We start from the raw sequence: 20985 nt of genomic DNA on the forward strand, positions 1-20985 counted from the left end.
AGCATCTTAGCAACCACATAGCAATGCCTTCACAGGCAAGCACCTTTCACAATGTTGTTATACAATACAAAAACCAAATTACTATATACAACAGACACACTCACTTTAACATCTGCAAGAAAAACAATTATCTCTGTGTATAAACTGGAATTTAAGCAGCAAATTAACAAAGACTTCTTTACTCTAAAAAAAGAGCATCCATTCATTCTCTCGCCTGAAGGAGGAAAGTCCTCGAACATCCGAGCTAAATCTTTAAAAGGCGTGACGTAGGTCAAATGACTGACAAAGGACTCAAGCTAATTATAAGACACCCATTGCAATATGTGACTGCTGCTCAGATCAAAGAGTCTTTTGACCAATAATTCTGAAGAACTTGAGAATAAGAGCGCTCAAGCAGCCGTTCTCTAATGAATACTGATCTCCACACTACCCAGAATGCATCACTCTAACTCAGCCTCTCTCTAAGCCCTGTTCTACGATTCATATGCGGCTCATTATATAAGTCAATGAATATGTGTGTGAGAAAGACAGAGAGTGAAAATGTTTAGGGATAGAGATAAATCGTTAAGTGGATGTATGTGGGGAAAAACGTGAGGAGAAGGAGAAATTAATTATGTACATGCCTGCGAAAAAAGATCTTAAAAGAGAAAGTATTAGTAAGGGAAGCAGTTACAGCTAATTGCTAATTGCAGATGTGTCAGTTCCAATTTGATTCATGCACACTTGACTCCCTGTGAATGTCTTTAATTCTTGCTTAAATATTTCCACAGCTGGTTTAAATGTTGTGACCATAACCAACTTGAACCACTGGGAGCTTCATTCTAGTCTCATGGAGGTGGCAGGTATACAGTGGGCCCAAAGAGTATTACAAATATATAAAAAAATGTATGAATGTCACTGAACGAGATAACAACATATCAAAGGTTATTTTTAGTTGATGAATGAAGTCAGCTCCCATAAGGTTCACAGGTGTCCTAGCAAAGTAACCACATGTGTAGTTCATCACATTAAGTATGGACATGTTCCACTAACGTCTGACAACCAGAAAGTGTCCAAATACTTACTAATACTTTCTGTATGTAATTTTTTTTATGATAAAATACCTTCTATCCCAGCTTAATATTCAGAGACGACTAAAGTAAACCATTAGGTTGATTTCCCCAAAAGGTGTAAACACTAGAGGTCGACCGATATAGGATTTTGCCGATACCGATAATTAAGTTGGGAAGACAAGCCGATAACCGATTAATCTGCCGATAGTTTTTACAATTGATACTGAATGAAAAAACAAAATTTAAAAAAGGAATGCACCAATACCACTTTTTCTCTTCCGATCCGATACCGGAAATCTCAGTATTGGCCGATACGATCCGATACAGTGTTGTTTTTTGCATAATCTGTTTAGAATATCTTTCCATTATTGTGTGGAACTAATTGGGAGTACTCGTTAATAGAAAGAAACACAAACCTCTAACTAGCTTATAAAGAAAAACTTTGTTAACTAGTATACTGGATAATGTAGCAGCAAAATGAACAGTAATTACAGTATAAGTCATCAAAATAAAAGAATCCAATTTTTCTTTTTGTTTTCTTCCTTTATTTTTTTCTTTCTGATTTTAGCCCCAGAACATCTCGAAAACAGTCAATACTATCTTAAAAACAGAACTTTTAGCTATATTTTAAAGGGAAAGAAATATTTAGCATATGTCTTTAAAGTAATAATTAACTTTCAATCATAACTTTTCTTGATTCAGGCTTAGTTTTCAGAATCGTGCATGAACCCTGATTTCAGTATCGTGAACCGAACCGAATCGTGAGATTAGTGAATCGATACACCCCTAGTATCTGGATTAATGTGGACGTAGCCACAGTGTCTATTTCAATATTTGAACATGAATATTACTTGGGTGACTTATTTAAATCTGCAGAATTCATTGCACAAATCCAAATGTGTACATTTAAAAAGGCGTTTTAATAAAAGTGACAGTTCTGTCAGCTAGCCCAAATACTCTCTCCCATTGGAGCCTGTTCATATTGTTTAGCACTTACTTTTAATATGAGAAATCAGATACATTTATAAATGTACAGAAAATCTGAGAAATGTATCTGCATTCACCCAGTGTGCCGTCAGCACACTGATTCAGATGTGACATCTGCTCTCACCTGCAAGATGCAGCTGGTGATGTCAGAGGCGATCTTGGCATGCGGCGTGTCCTCATCTTTACCCTGCGGCTGAAGGTTGTGCTCGAGACACGATTCCCACAATGACACAAGAGCTGCTCCATGTCTCTCGATCGAGCCCGTCTCTCTGATTGCGGTAGTAATGCGCGTGATGCAGATCTCCACCACCGCCTGGTCATTATCACTGGTCAGGTAGTCCTGCAGACACCCAATCACAAATCAGCGAGGTCACAAGTAACTGACCCTTTGATAAGCTCCGCACCTCTTGGTTACTGCTGCTTGCTCTGACGAGCTTTGCAGAACTTTCCATAGGATTGAATGGGAGATTTTGGCTAAACATTCTAATAAGCGGAATTGATAATATTCCCACCTTGGCTGGAATGAGGAGTGACATTGTAAAGCATATTTTATGTGATGTTTTTTGTGAAAGAAATTGTTAAATTACGCAGCAATTTGATTAAAAACTGTGGAGACAGTGAATCAGAATAGAGGTAAATGATTATCACAGTCACTTGAAAAGAGAAAAACGTAATTTGAAGGCAATTACACACTAGTGTAAGTGAACAGAACTGCTCATAACATCTCATAACACACTCACTATGATGCTATAATGGCTGACACAGTCCAATCGTATGCTCTTCTCAAGATTTTTATAAAGATTTTTTAAAAAGAAAGAAAAATGTTTTTGTTTTTCACATCCATTTTCCACCCTCTCACTTGCCCTTGCTGTCAGACACAAACACTCACTGAAATGAACAGGGACCTCAATACAATAATATAGCTGCAAGCAGCGATGGCGGGCCCAAGCCGGTGGCACCGCCACCCCCGTGCCTTTAGGGTTGCTGTGCACGATGGGCAATAACGTAACCTCGCTTTGACTGTCGAGAAGAAGATGTGTGCTGTAGAGCTCCAACGAACTTTCGCAACGACAGTTCTCGACTTAGAAGCATTTCTTGTTTGCATGACATGTGGACTTAATAAATCCTTATCTTGAGCCAAATAAACAAGCTGACATTATAAATGTTATTTATGTTTTTTAGTTTGTCAAGAGATTTATAGCACCGTTTTTGAAGACTGCGCATGTGCGAACGTGCTCTACTATGTAAGAACGAGCCGATTATTGAATCTAGAAATGGGTGGGGCCTGTAACACCTTTAGGAACCAAACGTGCAACACTCAATACCGGTTGTAAATCACATTCCCTCACTCGTCTTTGAGATGGCTTCACGTGTTTGGAACGTCGGCAGTTCCATCATCCACAGACTGCATACTCACTTCTGTGAGCAACGCCTGGACGGAAACCTCGGTCTTCAGTGTGAGATCACCTGGGACGGCAGAGGAGGCAGACTCTGGGAGCAGCTGTTTCCAGCTCTGCGCTCTCTCAGGGCCAAAGCTCCAGCTCCAGATATTCTCATTATTCACCTGGGAGGGAACAGTTTGTGTCGGGTGGGCCGCAACCGCCTCGATTTTCTTCGGGAAATAAAGAGTGACCTGACCGAAGTCTTACAAATGTTTCCCAGAACCAGGCTGGTGTTTTCTGGCATTTTACCCCATCTAAATTGGAGAGGACAGACTGGCAGGACTGGCTATGGCATTGAACGAAGCCGGCGGTGGATCAACGGCGCCATGTCTGGCTTCTTGGCAGAGAGGCAGATGCGCTGCATTCACCACAGAAACATCGGCTTGTTCCATCTGTGCAGAGGCGGAGTCCACCTGAGACCAGAGGAAACCAGCTTCTGCCGAGCAACCTCCGAGAAGCTCTGCAGGTGGAACTCAGAAGATGAAGCAACAAATGTCCTTTTAAGGGCAGCAACAATGGCTCTTTTAAGAGCCACGTTCACTCATTCAAATAAAAAGCATTTTCCAAGTGTGTGAAATTCGTTGTTCCTCACCTTACTTGATTTCAGGTTTCAGATGACTTGTTTTTAAATAAAAATGTCGATTCCTCTTATCTATTCCTTTGTAAGCATTTCAATATAACTTTCAAACCATTCAAGAATCGTGCGCTGTTTTCTGTGCTGACCACAATCCAAAACGTGCCATAAAGCAGTGGTTCTCAAACTTTTTTGTTTTGGTTTATTTATATAAAGACACAGAGAATATTACTTGCCTTACCTGATTAGAACAATGAAAAAAATAAAAAAAAATAACTAGGGAATCACTAAAACGAGAGAATTACTCTTATTTGATGATACTCTCAAAACATTCCACAACAAATCCTTGAAATTGAATGATATTCAGAACAGAACACAAATAAAAAAAACGCTCTCTTTACAATCAAAATGTTTTTACATTTGCGATGTATTTGGATGCTAAACTATTCTTTATTATAGGCTTTGTACTTTACTCACGCTGCAATACCGACGTAGAAAATCATCCTCTTTACATGCGCAAAAATATGCTTGGAAACATCACAGTGGAGCGGTGCTTACTGTGAATGATACGAATTGTACTACTGACTATTTAAACAGAGTAATTTTTATATGCTAGGTTTACTATTTTATTATTATATTTTATTGCGGCTATAATGAACAGGCTGCGATGTCAAGATTGCAATGATGGAGTGTGTGTGTGTATTTGTAACCTTAAGTAATCATGGTTTATTTATTAATTTGTTCTTTTATTTATTTATTATTTAACATGCATGTGTGCATTATTAAAAGTACCATTGCAGCAACGAGAACGGGTCTGAGCCAAATTATGTTAAAGATGTGTTCTGGTGACTGGCGTGTTTTTAAACCAATCAGATAAGAGTAAATCGAGAGTTAGCAATTAGCTCATCTGATTGGCTACATGAAGAAGGTGGACCCGCCCTCCACTTCGCGCTCCCGTTGGAACGACGTCATTGCAACAACAAAAGGTAGTTTTATCAGAAAACGAATCAGAAAGAAAAACAATCGCAAAGATCGCAAAACAATAATTATAAAAGCGGCTGTTTGCTGCCATTTTTGTTGTTTTCCTAAAAATGTAAAACACAAGCATCTATGTTTTATCACAGGTTTACAATAAAACGCTGAAATGTTCTCCGTCATTTTGGGGCATACAGATAAGTGTAATACATCATTAGAGACTATAAAGGGTCTACTTTCTTTTATATACACTCACAATAACAACAAAACAAAACCTTGTGCTTTTGTAAAATAAAGAAAAAAAAAGGGTAAGCTGTCAGCAGTCTCTGTGTGCTCAAGCATATATCTGAAACACGTCACAAAAATTAACTGAAACTCTGTGAATACTTATCACACAAACATGAAACACTTTTAAATAAAACAATTCAAATTTAAAACAAATATTCTCCTGCAATGTAATCTGTATGAAACAAAACAATGTTTTGTTTCTCCTGGCTCAGCTAATTTATCTCTAATGTGATCTCACCCACCAGCAGAGCGCGCTATTAATATACTAATGTGCTGAGACTATCAATGCATATGGTGAACGCCCCTGACTGTGTCTTAAGGACATCAAGTTAATTCACTTTTCTGTACATTTCAAAGACAGCACGATACACAAGTGAAAAATCTCCTGGATAGTGACGAAGAGTTACAATTTTCCTCAGCAGAAGAGCAGGACTCCAATGAACGTTTGTATTTTGAATAGAGACTTCATCCAGCCAAGGCTACAGTTTCGGATGAGTAAGTAATTTTTTTTTAATTAGTTTAAACATGCTATTTTATATAAACATGTACATATTTTACTAGTGGGACTGTTTCCAGACTTGCCAGCCAGGATTCTGAGTATTTACACAGGGTTTCCGTTGTCCGGTAATTACCGGACATTGGCCGGTAAAAAAATTAAATGTCCGACAAAATTAAATCTCTCAATGCCCATATTAGAAAATCAGCATATTATAATGATTTCTGAAGGATCATGTGACACTGAAGACTGCAGTAATGATGCTGAAAATTCAGCTTTTATCACAAATTGCATTTTACAATATATTCAAATAGAAAACTGTTCTTTTAATTTGTAAAAATAGTTCACACAATGTTTTACTGTATTTTGGATCAAATAAATGCAGTCTTGGTGAGCAGAAGAGACTTCTTTTAAATGGTATTGTAGGTCTAAAATTAAGTAATGTCTTTAAGTAAAGAAAATATATAGTCAGATTACATCTTTTAACTTAAAACTTCATTTGGATCATTAAGTCTCCTCACATTCATTCTCTTTCTGTCACATTCCTCATTGATAGGCCCAGGGGAGGTCTTTGTCTTCTCAGGTGTAAATCACCTCAATATTCATGATCATTCACGCCTTCTCGCATATAAAATTTCAACACTAAAATTGTCTTACAAAAGTTAAATAAGTATATTATTTTGTATGAATGAGTGATCAGGATGGTTTTCACATAATTTTGTAGCAAAAACTCTAGTCTCAAAAGGCTTGTGGACAAATATTTAGTATGCGTTATATGGCCTTATTTCATTTACTTAAAAAAATAGTTTTTTTCAAAATACATACATAAACGTTATTTTCTGAAAAATACAAACATGTACATACATGTTGCTCACATATTATTGTAGCCCAGTTTGTGCTGAATACAGTGTTATCAGACTTTAGCCATTAATCTGTTTTTAAGCAACTGAAAAAAGCACAAATGTCAAAACTTCTCCAGGGCCCAAAACACCCTCAGACCTCAGAGGGTTAATGAATGTTATTAGAAGAAATCACAGTGGTAAACATTCGCTTTTTTGGAGCGTGTTGTGATTCTGATTTGAATTGACTGTACATTTTTATAAAAGCAATGAAATTCAGAAGGTAAAGCTTTCTATATAGCAAGGGTGATTATAATTTACAAATCACTCATTTTTGTTTTTATTAGCGTATTTCATACTGTCCCAAATTTCTCAGAATTGGGGTTGTACATTAATAAATTTCTTACATGACAGTCTACTTGAAAAAACGAACTGCACGGACATTTTTACAAAATTGAAACATGTTATATACTTAATACTTGTGTGTTAGTTTATTAGAAAGAATTGTGAGTGTTTGTCAGTCTTTTCTCCCCTCCAAAAATTATGAATGTGAAAAATGTAATTAACATTTTGGATCTCTTTCTAACATTTATTCAGTATCTCACTATGGGAATTTGCATCAGGCGTATCTGACACCACATCTGTCAGCTGACAGACAAATCAGAGCAGTGATAAGGGAGCCCCACCTTCCTATATAAGGCAACGCCACAGATCTATTCTTCATTCTCGTTCTTTATATATGCTACACCTGGGAGCAGAAGGGCTACAAATAGACACGGCGAATACTGTCTCTGGAAGCAAGGCTTAGAAGGAATCTCCGGGGTTTTATACTCTCGATTATATCATGGTTGAGGGACGCGTTCTGTCGTGCGTTTCATCCAATTGGAGTTGAGAGTTCGATCCTTTGGAATTTCACACCTAGGTGTAAAGTGAGCAAGGCTTGATGGGATCTGTAGTCTGTTTGGACTCCCTTTGTTTGATTTTGGCAGCTGTTTTTGTGTTATCAGGCTTTGAGTGTTCCTACAGGCCTGAGTCAGGCTTTATGACTTTGTCTCCTATCTGAGCACATGAGGCCCAACACAGAGAATGAAGAAGAGACCTATAACGGTGTCTTATATAGATGGGGCTCCCTTATCACTGCTGTGATTGGTCTGTCAGCTGACAGACGTGGTGTCATTGCTTCCAGTGTCGGATATGCCTGAGGCGAAGTCCCATACTGAGGTACCTCACTCCTGTTATCAGAGAACCATGGTTACATGAGTAACCTAAAGTTTTCTACCATAAATAATGTGTAACATTTAACAATTTATGGATGAATTCAAACTCATATTTCTGAGATTTAACCATATAGAACCTTAAATATGAATATATCAAAAAGGGACCCTCTTCATATTAGGTGTCTTAAAATTCTATGTTCTTTAGCATTTGATAGATGTAATATATTTCTTACGCAATTTCAAGCATCTAGTTAAACTGAGCTTTTCTTTTGCCGGAAAAAAACAAATGAAGCAATTTCTGTTTGTATGTTTTTAAAACAGCTTCACACCTCTGGATAAGCAGTTCACGATAAGGTTTAATGTGCTTATTAAAACACAAAAGGCTGAAAATGTATTACAGTATATACATACTGTATATAGTTTGCATGTGCTGAGTGCTTCAGCACATGCACACTGTAATTTATTTATTTTTATTAACCCTCAGCCTTTTTTGGTTTAATCATTACACTAAGGCATATCACCATTTTAATTTGATTATTTGTGCATTCAAACATTCATTTTATCCTTAATTTGTCAAATTGACTCTGTAAAGTCAGTTCATAACAAACTGTTTTGGCAACTTTGCTTCAATAAATTGTATTTTTGGACTGGGGAGGATGTTATGATTTCTGAAATAACATTAAGTCCTCTTATATTAAAGATTGTATTATTATAAATTGTATTATTCATCATATGACCTCCTTTAACAAATTTTTTTTGTTTCATTGTGGACCCAATCCATTCCACTAGTTCAAAATCAGCAAATGAAATGCAAAAAAGTCTATCGATTGCAGGCCTGGTTATGAAGCATGTTTGGAATGATAATAGAATGCAAGTGGCTGTGAAAAGGAGGACACTGTAGGCCCTGGAGAAAGAAGTGAAAGACAAGAGAGAAGGAGAAGAAGAGAGACGCAACCCCAGAGACGCTGGATGAGCCAAAATCTGTTTACAAAAGCCACAAGAACATAGAAGCCCAACGAGGCAAGAGGAACTGGCTTGAGCATGCTGAATGACACCAATGTTTCTTTATAAGTTCACTTATATATATTTTTAATACACTTAGTGTATAAATGTGGGGTCACTTTATTTAGATTACCATTGCTGACTGGGCTAATATTGTACCTGTTACGTTTCTGTGTTGTCTGCCCTTTGTTCTTGGTTTCACTATCACGTTTATTTCACGTTTCCTCGTTGTCCGCGCCATATTTTCCATCTCACCCGTCACCGATCCCGGTCCATGTCACGTTTTCCCTGTTGTCCGCCCTGAGTCTCACTGTCCGTGTGTTAACTCTTTCCCCGCCAGCGTTTTTAAAAGAAAGTTGCCAGCCACCGCCAGGGTTTTTCACGATTTTCGCTAAACTTTAATGGCCCGCAGAATATTTTCTTCCATGAATATATGAAGATGCTATATATCACAATAAAGATCTGAGCCTCTGCTTTTAGGCAAAAAAAACGATTTTATTCTATCTTCATTTGTTCTTTTTTTATTGCGACTTGAACAGAGGTCGGTTTTGTCAAAAAACAACATTTCAGACAAAAAGCTGATAAAAAGGCATGTTTATGTCTGATATTTTGAGCTTCTCAAAACTCCACTTCTTCATGTTTGAGACGATCGCAGTCTGTTTCTTTGATCAAAGAGTTGCGTACTCTTTCAAAACATGCAGAGGGGTCTTCCTTACCGTATAACACCTAAAACACGGAAACCCGGAAAATTCCGTGTTTGGCGGGGAAGCGTTTTTTCATAAAACACGGAAAATTCCGTGTTTGGCGGGGAAAGAGTTAAACTACATTTCCCACAATTCCCGGTCTCCCTCACTGCCTGCACTCATCATTGTTTTCACCTGTGTCTCGTTCAGTCCCCACTTTGTCTGTGTATTTAAACCCTGGCTCTTTGTTTAGTCTCTGTCGATTGTTGAATGCTGTTGAATGTTCGTTTCGTGAATGTCGTCAAGCCTGGTCTGTGTTCCTTACCCGAGTTCTTAGTTTTATTTGAGTCTTGTTTCACCGTGTTAAATCTGTTTCGTCGTGTTTTAGTTTCCTGTTTCCCATCGTGGACTTTCATTTGTGTTTACCTTTTATTTCTTATGTGTTAATCCCAATAAAACCGCGTTTGGATCCGCACCTCTTGTCCGTCTTATCCTGCTTCCACACCCTTCATAACAGAACAATCGACCCAAACAATGGATCCAGCGGTTCTCCGGGCAAGCTGCCGCCTCCTGGACCTGAAGCAAGGAAGCCGTCCGGTGGAGGATCACATCAGGGAATTCCTGGACCTAGCGAGCGCCACCGACTTTCCTGACTCCTCCCTGGTGGTGTTCTTCCAGGCTAGCCTGACCGGTTCGCTCCAGGAGCGGTTGCCCCCGGCAAGACACTTCTGGCATGCGGCTCGCCGTTTACTGTGGGTGTGGTTGAGGATCCTGCCTCTCCTCCCACGGCGGTGACCCTCCAGTCGTCCTTGGCTCATCCTCTTCCACCCACCCCACCGGTCAGCGAGCTCGTCCCCACGCCTGTCGTCGTCCATGAGCCAGCACGGTCGACTTCGTTCGCCCGGAGGAGGAAAAGAAGACGGGCTTCCGCCTTCCGGCCAACGTCAGCCACGGTCAGCGAGCCCAAGCCCACGCCCACGCATGTCACTGTGAGCAAGCCAGAGCCCACGCATGTCACTTTGAGCGAGCCTGAGTCCTCGTCAGCCCCGGTGCGGGAGCCAGAGCCCACGCATGTCACGGTGAGCGAGCCAGAGCTCCGCCTTCCGAGCTTTCCAGAGCTCCGCCTTCCGAGTTTCCCGAGCTTTCCAGAGCTCCGCCTTCCGAGTTACCCGAGCTTTCCAGAGCTCCGCCTTCCGAGCTTTCCAGAGCTCCGCCTTCCGAGCTTTCCAGAGCTCCGCCTTCCGAGCCTCCCAAGCTTTCTGCCTTCCGAGCCTCCCGAGCTTTCCAGAGCTCCGCCTTCCGAGCCTTCCGAGCTTTCCAGAGCTCCGCCTTCCGAGCTTCCTAGAGCTCCGCCTTCCGAGCTTCCTAGAGCTCCGCCTTCCGAGCCTCCCGAGCTTTCCAGAGCTCCGCCTTCCGAGCTTTCCAGAGCTCCGCCTTCCGAGCTTTCCAGAGCTCCGCCTTCCGAGCTTTCCAGAGCTCGGCCTCCCGGGCTTCCTAGAGCCCCGCCTTCCGAGCCTCCCGAGCTTTCCAGAGCTCCGCCTTCCGAGCTTTTCAGAGCTCCGCCTTCCGAGCTTTTCAGAGCTCCGCCTTCCGAGCTTCCTAGAGTGCCGCCTTCCGAGCCTCCCGAGCTTTCCAGAGCTCTGCCTTCCGAGCTTTTCAGAGCTCCGCCTTCTGAGCTTTCCAGAGCTCCGCCTTCCGAGCTTTCCAGAGCTCCGCCTTCCGAGCTTCCTAGAGCTCCGCCTTCCGAGCCTCCCGAGCTTTCCAGAGCTCCGCCTTCCGAGCTTTCCAGAGCTTCACCTCTCAAGCCTCTCGAGCCACCCAGGGCTCCGCCTCTCAAGCCTTCCAGGGCTCCGCCTCTCAAGCCTCTCGAGCCTCCAAGGGCTCCTCTCGAGCCTCCCAGGGCTCCGCCCCTCAAGTCACTCGAGCCTTTCAGGGCTCCGTCCCTCAAGTCACTCGAGTCTTCCAGGGCTCCGCCTCTCAAACCTCTCGAGCCTTCCCGGGCTCCGCCTCTCAAACCTCTCGAGCCTTCCCGGGCTCCGAGCCTCTCGAGCCTTCCAGGGCTCCGCCTCCAGAGCCTTCCAGGCCTCCGCCTCTAGAGCTGCCTACGGCGCCACCGCCCTCAGCTCCACCTCCTGAGCTTCCAGAGCCTCCCTCAGCTCTGCCTCCTGAGCCTTCCTCGGCTCCACCTCCTGAACCTTCCTCGGCTCCGCCTCAGAGGTCCTCCTTGGCTCCGCCTCACGCGGCTCCGCCGTCCTCCCCAGTGGCCACTCCTCCTTCCAGGCCCCCTGAACCGGTCCTGGGCCCACGGCCATCTCCCAGGCCACCCAAACCGGCCTCGGTCCTGTGGCCTCCTCCCAGGCCCCCTAAACCGGCCCTTGCCTTATGGCCAGCCCCTGGGCCATCTAAACCTGTCCCGGCCCGGTCAACACCTCCCAGACCACCTAAACCTGTCCCTGCCCGGTCGATACCTCCCTGGCCTCCTAAACCTGTCCCTTTGTGCCCCCGTAGACTGCCTAATTGTCCCTTGTGCCCCCATGGACTGCCTAATTGCCCCTTGTACCCCCGTGGACTGTCTCATTTCCCTTTGTGCCCCCGTGGACTGCCTAATTGCCCCTTGTGTCCCCGTGGTCTGTCTCCATGTCCCTGGTGCCCTCTTGGTCTGTCTCTGTGCCCCTTGTGCTCCCTTTTCTCTGTCTGTGTTCCCCCGGATCTACCCCCCACGCCTTGGATCTTTTGTTTTTGTTCTTCTGTGTGGGTTTTCTTCTTGCTATAGGACCGTCTGGAATCCGGTCCTTTTAGAGGGGGTTATGTTACGTTCCTGTGTTGTCTGCCCTTTGTTCTCGGTTTCACTATCACGTTTATTTCACGTTTCCTCGTTGTCCGCGCCGTATTTTCCATCTCACCCATCACCGATCCTGGTCCATGTCACGTTTTCCCTGTTGTCCGCCCTGAGTCTCACTGTCCGTGTGTTAAACTACATTTCCCACAATTCCGGTCTCCCTCACTGCCTGCACTCATCATTGTTTTCACCTGTGTCTCGTTCAGTCCCCACTTTGTCTGTGTATTTAAACCCTGGCTCTTTGTTTAGTCTCTGTCGATTGTTGAATGCTGTTGAATGTTCGTTTCGTGAATGTCGTCAAGCCTGGTCTGTGTTCCTTACCCGAGTTCTTAGTTTTGTTTGAGTCTTGTTTCACCGTGTTAAATCTGTTTCGCTGTGTTTAAGTTTCCTGTTTCCCATCGTGGACTTTCATTTGTGTTTACCTTATATTTCTTATGTGTTAATCCCAATAAAACCGCGTTTGGATCCGCACCTCTTGTCCGTCTTATCCTGCTTCCACACCCTTCATAACAGTACCATAACATGTCACCTGCTAACTTCATTTAACAGCATATTATCTCCACAAATAAAATTAAAAATAACATCTTGAAAAATACAATTTTCGTCATTTATTTTAAATAAATGGTTTTGATGAACTATGAAAGCATATTCTAACTTTCAGAACACAAAACTTCTTCTCCAGTCCAAAAAGACTATTTATTGAAACTATGATGGTACATTATTTAAACTGAACAAGCAGAATTATTTGTATACATCATTAGGGCTGGGTATTGATACAGATTTCATGATTGGAATTCGATTCACAAGCTCTTGATTCGATTCTTATCTCAATTCAATTTCGATATTGATTCATTTGGGTACATTTCTGTTACAATGTCCACTTTTCTTACATATTAAAATAATTCCTCTCAGCTAATGCTCTTAATTATAAAGGAACCTTATAGGCGAGCCTTCTAAGTTCAATTTGAAAATATTAATTTTACAAATGATATTTTCTCTTGTTTTTCATCAAATTGGTCACATTTTAGCTTTTGAAAAATGTTTCAATTCAGTCTATTCCATCAGTTAATGTCTTGATTTTGCATAAATTATGTTGCATATATTGTGTTAATTTTTTATATTTACAAGCATTTACATTGATATGTAGAACACGCGCTTAATAGGTACTGTCTCTTTAAGATTAGCAGCATAAGCCAATTAGTGCATATAACTAGGGAAAACGTGTGTGGTTTATATGTTACATATATGTGTGATTAAAAATAAAAGTGTCGTTTTTGTTATTTATCAACTACTGACTGTAAAAAACAGAGAGGGTAATAAAAGAGACAAATTCAAAGACATATGAATCCGTGGATTTCGTCTTTCTGTCAGCTGAGAACCTGAATGTACTGAAAGACCAGGTTATCACATCAAAGGATTTTTCTTCCCTGACGGTACGGGCATATTCCAGGACAACAATGCCAAGATTCATCAGTCTCATATTGTGAAAGAGTTGTTCTGGGAGAATGTGGAATAATTTTTACCCATGAATTGGCCACCACAGAGTCCTGACATTAATCCAATTGAAAGTCTTTGGGATGTGTTGGAGAAGACTTTACGGAGTGGTTCGGCTCTCCCGTCATCAATACAAGATCTCATATCTGGACGGAAATAAATGTTGTGACGTTGCATAAGATTGTCGAAACAATGCCATGATGAATGTGCACCGCAATCAAAGCTAAAGGCGGTCCAACAAAATATTAGAGTATCCAACTTTTTTTGGGGCCTGGCAGTGTATTATAGAGCACTGTAGAGGGTTGCCACAGATCGATCTTGGGATTTAAGAATCGATATCTAGGTGATCCAGCCAGGTCTCCTGGGCAACCAAATTGGCCCGGTTGCTAGGGAGGGTAGAGTCACATGGGATAACCTCCTCGTGGTCATGATTAAGTGGTTCTCACTCTCAATTGGTTGCGTGGTAAGTTGTGCGTGGATCTAGGAGAGTAACATGAGCCTCCACATGCTTTGAGTTTCCGTGGTGTACATGCACAGCGAGCCACGTGATAAGATGCATGAATTGACTGTCTCAGAAGCAGAGGCAACTGAGACTTGTCCTCCGCCACCCGGATTGAGTAACCGCGCCACCACAAGGACCTACTAAGTAATGGGAATTGGGCATTCCAAATTGGGAGAAAAGGGTATAAAAATCATTAAAAACATTTTTTTTACAAATTATACAGCCCTGAAGGATCATGAAAAACTCTATGAAACTTAATGGCCAAATAAAAGGCTCATTCAAATCATCGCGATATACACAATATTGTTTAATTTTATATCGACAGCAAAATCATTGCGATGATATTGTGGGTTTTCGATGTGTTGCCCAGCCCTAGTTAGTTGTATTCCCACTTTGTCCATGTCCACATGTCCATATATCTTACGATAAGTCGATAACGTAATCATCGTGACAGGCCTATGGTCATGTCAGAATAAAATAACTCTTTCTGGTTCAAGAAACCTTGTAAAACATTCTAAGAAATTATTATCTAAAAAATTATGATATGACCCCTTTAAACTCATTTAAGAAGGTTGCATTAATGCCTTTGCTACTTTCAGGTTAGTGTTGTGTAAACTCACTGGAGAGCAGGATATGATTTTGATTTCCTCCAGGGCTTGGGACAGACAGTCTTCAATCTCGCTGTCATCTAGAGAGAAGAGGTCTCCTGCACGGGACAAGTCTCTCTGACCCAGCACTAGGCGGAAGAGTTGGTGCATTCTGGGACAGGCTCAAGCAAGCTGTCCCTGCTGCCCTGTGTTACCAGGTCGACTTGACATGCTCTTGAAAGTGGCAAAATATCTAAAAACTGAGAAAGAGAGCAAAGGATGAGACAGGAGATGGGGTGAAGTAAAAGTGATTCAGTATATGTGATATATAATCAGGGATGCACAGATTGCACCGGATGCATCCCTGATCTGTTCAGATCTGCAGTGTTTGTTCAGCAGAAATTTCAAGAGGGGGTACGGTGCCGAAGAACGTTTCCACGACAGGTTTGATACACCACCTAAAAACACGACATCCAATTCAATATACAGAGTACAGCAAGAGATTCTTCAGGAAAGCGCCCCGATCCACAGCAGTGCTACAACTAGCGCAGCTACACCACAACTTGAGACGTATCTAGCTGAACTACACCAGAAGCGACAATCCCCTTGACTACTGGCGCATGAACAAAGACCGCTGTCCTTTGCTTGCGTGGATTGCACACAGGTATTTATCTGCTCAAGCACCAGCACAGAGAGTGAGAGAATGTTCAGTGCAGAATCTCATGTTCTCATGTTTAGCAACTTTTGTTCTTGAAGAGAAACCTGTCACTTGTACTTAAATAGAAAGCGGCCCAATATGATGTGTATAGCAATTACATTCAAATTTGTGTAGCAACACTTGTTCTTCACTTGAGGCTACATCTGTTTACAGTTTGAGGTTGGATTTAGTTCTGTTACTGCTGTCATGCACTGTTGTTTTGCGCAATAATTTTCACTTAAAGTGTACATACGTTTACATAAACAGAACAGAGGCCCTCTGCCATTCTGTGTTTTGCCTGTTGTTTTAATTAAAATGGCATATTTAAACTTTTTGAAAGATGCTAGCCTTTTGAAAGATGCTAGCTAAGTTCATCACTTGACTGTTGTTTTGCATATAATAGTTTTCTAAAATTTTACATTATTTGGATAATTGTTAATAAAATCTGTCAAATTTGATTGTTACAGAACTGAATGAAGAATAATATTTAATATTGTTTTAATATATTTTCTGTCCAATTTTGGTGTTACTTTCAATAAAAGTGTGATAATTTTATTGGTTTGTAGTTTTTCAATTCAGATTCATTAAATTCATGAAAAAGTATAATATTAATACAGTTAATATTAATATTCGGCCCAGAATTTTAATTTCGGTGCATCCCTATATATAATATACCATTTCCGTCAAATTGTATAAAATTACTCATACCGTGATATATTATTTTGGTCATACCGCCCACCCCTACTGATTTTGACATAAAACAGCTTATGGCTCCAAAATGAACATGGTTGGAATTCCAGGCTCTCACACTTCCTTCCTGTTAGTGAAAATTTTTCAGAAAACAATCCTGCCAGTGTTCCCCTCAGTATTCATGCTAAATCTCTGTTAATATGTGATGAGTTAAATCCGCAGCCACAGGAATCCGTCATCTATTAAAGAGCGCAGAATGTCACTAACTCTCAGACATACAAACATGGATTGGCTTGAGAGCAGATGCATGAGGAAAGGTTATATAATCCATTTCACATGGGCTGCAGCATCTTCACCTGACATGTCAAATACCATTCTTGGGTCAGACACAGAGAGGTGTTTTCCTTCACTTGTCCCCAGTAACTAGGGCTGCACAATTAATCGAAATGAAATCGAACATTTTGCGATTATTAAATTGCGAAGGCTGCGATTTAATTAAATAAATAAATAGTCTGCTCTCTTCAACGTTTATTTGCGCTGCTCTGTCCAGTCTATATTAAGTTAGAGCATTGTTGGTGTTTTCAAAGCGGTTCTGTGCTCCATATCTCCCTCTCATGCTTAGAGTAACAGAAGTGATCCGAGTTCGGTTCAGTTTGATTATGTGTGCTAAACGCTTTATTTACACTAAACTGGTGCATCCAGTGTGAAGCGTTTTTTATTATTATCTGTGGTAGCAGCATCTCCATCTCCGCAAGGCACATGTATCATAATAATAAAGCAGAATATAAGATTGGATATAATTCAAACAGCTTTATTAAATGATTGCTGATCAAACAGCATTAACAGAAACACCTGCAGAGTCCAGAAACTTCTCTTCCTCCAGTCTCCTGTTGTTTGTTTATCTCACAAGGGAGCGTGTCACTCTTATTACACTCCCCACAGAAACAAGTAAAAGCAGAACTAATATTACCAAATATATAGTTACTATAATATAATGCATTGCTAAATTAAATATAATAAAATTATGAATAAAAATAATTAAATTAAATGTGACAAACTAACAAATATGTTCACTTTAAATGTAATTACACCAATGGGTTATCAGTTCAACTTCAGTTTGACATTAAGCCTCATTCTTTAGGACTATCTTATATACAGTAAAGAATAGTTTGTATAAGCCAACTAGTTTTTAAGGCCTAGAATAAAGAGTTACATTTTATATTTAAAAATTATATTTTGTGTTTAATGCATTATTCAATCAAACAACATTATTTCTGACAGCAAAAACTAGGCAACAACTATGTTTTTACCAACAGAGAAATTTAGTTAACAGTGCCACTGAGCAGAAAGCTTACATATAACCAGTTTTGACAGCTGCTGATAAAAGTTAAATGATCAGCATCGATTGATGAGATGAAAATCGGTGATCAGTATCGGATGTTAAATTCCTGATTGGAACATCCCTAATATTCAAGTTGACTGTTTCAAAAATGAATGATGATGATTAGTGGGCTGAGATCCTATCACAAAATGGACAAAACAGGTACACGGTGGATGGTAACATTTGAATATGAGGAAGACTTTGTTTCACTGTTTATATATTTATTTGTTTGTGTTTGAACTGAAAAAAAGGTCTCAGTTTGGTTCTTTTTAAGAGGGCTCGAGTGTGAAAACCCCAGCAGCCTTTTTGCAGTTGAACATGTGGAAAACATTACATCATAATCGCAGTTCAAATTGCAATATTTTTCAAAATAATCGCAATATGACTTTTTGTCCAAATCGTGCAGCCCTACCAGTAACAAAAATATCCTACAGAGAATGTCATTAAGATAATTAAGATGCCAAAGATTCTGTTCTTGTGATGGCAGTGAATACCAACAAAGCTCATCTGAAATAGTGTTGTGCGATCTTCTTCATTGTCAGATCGTCCTATCGTCAGCCTGTGAGATCGCCAATACACGATATTATAGCGAGGGGGGCAATAATTTACTTATTTGCTCATTTATCATTGTCCATCATTTTGCGAACAAAGATAAAGAAAATGTCCCATCGCCTATTTGGCAATATTTTGGTTTTAAACCAGACGCAAAAGGCGAGCCCGTGGATATCACACAGGCAATTTGCAAACTTTGCATGAGAGTTGTGTGCCGGTGAAGGAGTCTCAACCCAATATATACACTTGCGTGCCCAACACCATGCTGATGCTGCTAAGCTAGCACCAAGAAAAGCTGTGGTCGGCAAAGATCGAAGTCAGCCATCTATCATCGGAGCTTTTGCAAAAAGCACAAAGTACAAACGAAACAGTGAAATGTGGGCCCAGTGCACAGCAGCTGTCTCCAATTATATCACAAAGGAGATGGTCTCCTATCATACAGTTGAGTTTTAGAGATCTACTTCAAACCTTTGACAAACAGTACAAGCTGCCGGGCACAAGTACTTCACCAACACTGCTATCCCTGATCTGTACAATAAAACGAGGGAACTAAAGATTTGAATGTGGCTGACTTTGTCGCTCTGACCACAGATGTTGTCAAACATAAACATGACTACATGTCTGTAATTGGATTGGATTGGAAACTGAAGGCAAAATTTCTCAAAATGACATTCATCCCGGAGAACCACACTGCAGAGGTATGGATGGTTATATCATTTTTAATTATATAATAATAACAGCAACTTGTTATTGCAGTGTTATTAGTATTATTATTAGTAGTATCATTATAATTTTATGTTAATGTGCTATGCAAAGAAAACAAAATGCAGACGAATGACGATGCCGTTTTTGCCATGGCTCAAACAACTGTATAATAAGAATGATCTATTTTATAACAAGCACTCTTGACATAATTTGTGAATATAGGTCTATCACCTTGCAATTTAATTATTATGTGGGATGTAGTTTTGTAGTCTTTTTTTAAAACATTTTCAATGTTTCATTTTTATAATCCTCAGACGCGTGTGTCGGTGTCGCAAGTGTCAGTTATATGCGGTGATGTCGATGTGAAAATATGGCAGGGCAAATTAATTGTAATATTAATTTGATGATAATAATAATAGCCTAATAATAATAATAATAATAATACATTAATGGAAAAACGAGACAAATATCGTCTTGATATCGTCAAAGGCATCAACTATTGGCGATATCTATGACTATCATCGATCCCTGATATCATCGTCTATTGGCACAAACCTAATCTGAAATGTAACAAAAGTTTTTCCTGGACAGTAGGGCTGGGATGATTCATCGACTTAATCGACGTCATTGATTACAGAAATACGTTGATTTGCATAACATGCATCAGTGCGTCGCAATGGAATAATTCAAATGCATCACCCAGTTTAAGCATGGATTCCCCGAAGAACAAACTGCAGCTAAAAAAACTTGTCCATGGTGATCTATATCGTGGGAGTATTTTAGTCGGAGACCCAATGATATGGTGCTGTGTAAGATATGCAAATTGGAAATGGCTTATCACAGCCGTTCAACCGCTATGTACGAACACTTGAAGCGAAAGCATCCCGGAGCGCTTGTCAAGATGGCAGCACCGTAAGTCCTGTTTACTTTTTGTCAGGTAGAATACATAAAAAAAGATGTAATGAAAGTAAATGTTACTGAGACTATCCTTCTGCCTAACATCTCCAATCCATTACCAGTTAAGACGGGGCTATTTTTGTTGCAGAATAATACCCTGCAGTGCACACTTTGTTTCTTGTACATTTGTTTGTGTTTAAGAGAAGATAATTTATTAAAATATTGAAATATTAATGAGACAAGTTTTTTACATTTATTTTGTGTTAATTAATTGTTATATTTATCAAGAAATAATAATAAAAAAATCATCCAAATTCCTCCAAATTAGTCGTTAGATTAATAGATAAAAAAATAATCATTAGGTGCAGCCCTACTGGACAGCAGAGGAACAGTTTAGTGTCCTCATCACATCAAAAAAGTGCTTTCAAGCTTCACGAACAGCAAACTGAATGTACAGCAATAACGATCTGGCATTAAAATCAAACTTTCCAAATAGAAGCTAAACATCCCTGTCTCAGGCCTCTTGTTTGTTCTTCCATCAGCCAGTGATCAAAATGGATCATAAAGCCTGCCAATCAGAAGGCAACATGGGACAGTCAGCCAATGGCATTGTCACGGTTGTTAAAGAGGCAAACAGCACAGCTGCACTTCCAACCCTGGCCTTGCATTCCAGAACTGAGCATCGCTGGGATACCAAAGGCCCTTCTGAGTGTTACCGAATGACTGACCCATAGAGAAAAATCCCAATGACTTAATCTGGGCAAGCACAACAGGCTCTCTGTCAGTCTCAGTTTAAACCTTTCCACTCAAGAAAACCAGGGAGAGGAAATACATCAGAATACAGATTACACAGCTATCTCCTGAATACTACCCAGTATAGGCATGAAAACCGCTTATATCCCACCTGTTCATGCTTCATTACTGTAATACACGTGCACAAAAACAAGTATGACATTGGCATTGGTGGTAGTGATAGACTGACATATTGGCCACTTTTTCAGATTATAGGCGTCGAGGCGTAATTACACAACACAAGGCGCTTACCTCTTACTGGAGTTTCCACATTGGAGTGGACACAATGTTTAA

The 20985-nt window shown here is 40.5% G+C and overlaps 1 protein-coding gene across 2 annotated transcripts in view; it reads right to left on the reverse strand.

Annotated features, from left to right (window-relative positions):
• The window catches only part of LOC127662005 (ventricular zone-expressed PH domain-containing protein-like), a 160784-nt gene that overhangs the window by 126591 nt on the left and 13208 nt on the right, over positions 1-20985 (reverse strand). For both annotated transcript variants that reach the window (XM_052153016.1, XM_052153015.1), the window contains exons 2-3: positions 15011-15237; positions 2164-2379 (exon numbers count right to left, since the gene is read on the reverse strand). In XM_052153016.1, coding sequence (XP_052008976.1) covers positions 2164-2379; positions 15011-15148 — 354 coding nt within the window. In that variant the 5' untranslated portion in view covers positions 15149-15237. The remainder of the gene's footprint in view (positions 1-2163; positions 2380-15010; positions 15238-20985) is intronic.

This window comes from Xyrauchen texanus, chromosome 21, assembly GCF_025860055.1.
Source record: "Xyrauchen texanus isolate HMW12.3.18 chromosome 21, RBS_HiC_50CHRs, whole genome shotgun sequence".
NCBI classification, from domain to species: Eukaryota; Metazoa; Chordata; class Actinopteri; order Cypriniformes; family Catostomidae; genus Xyrauchen; species Xyrauchen texanus.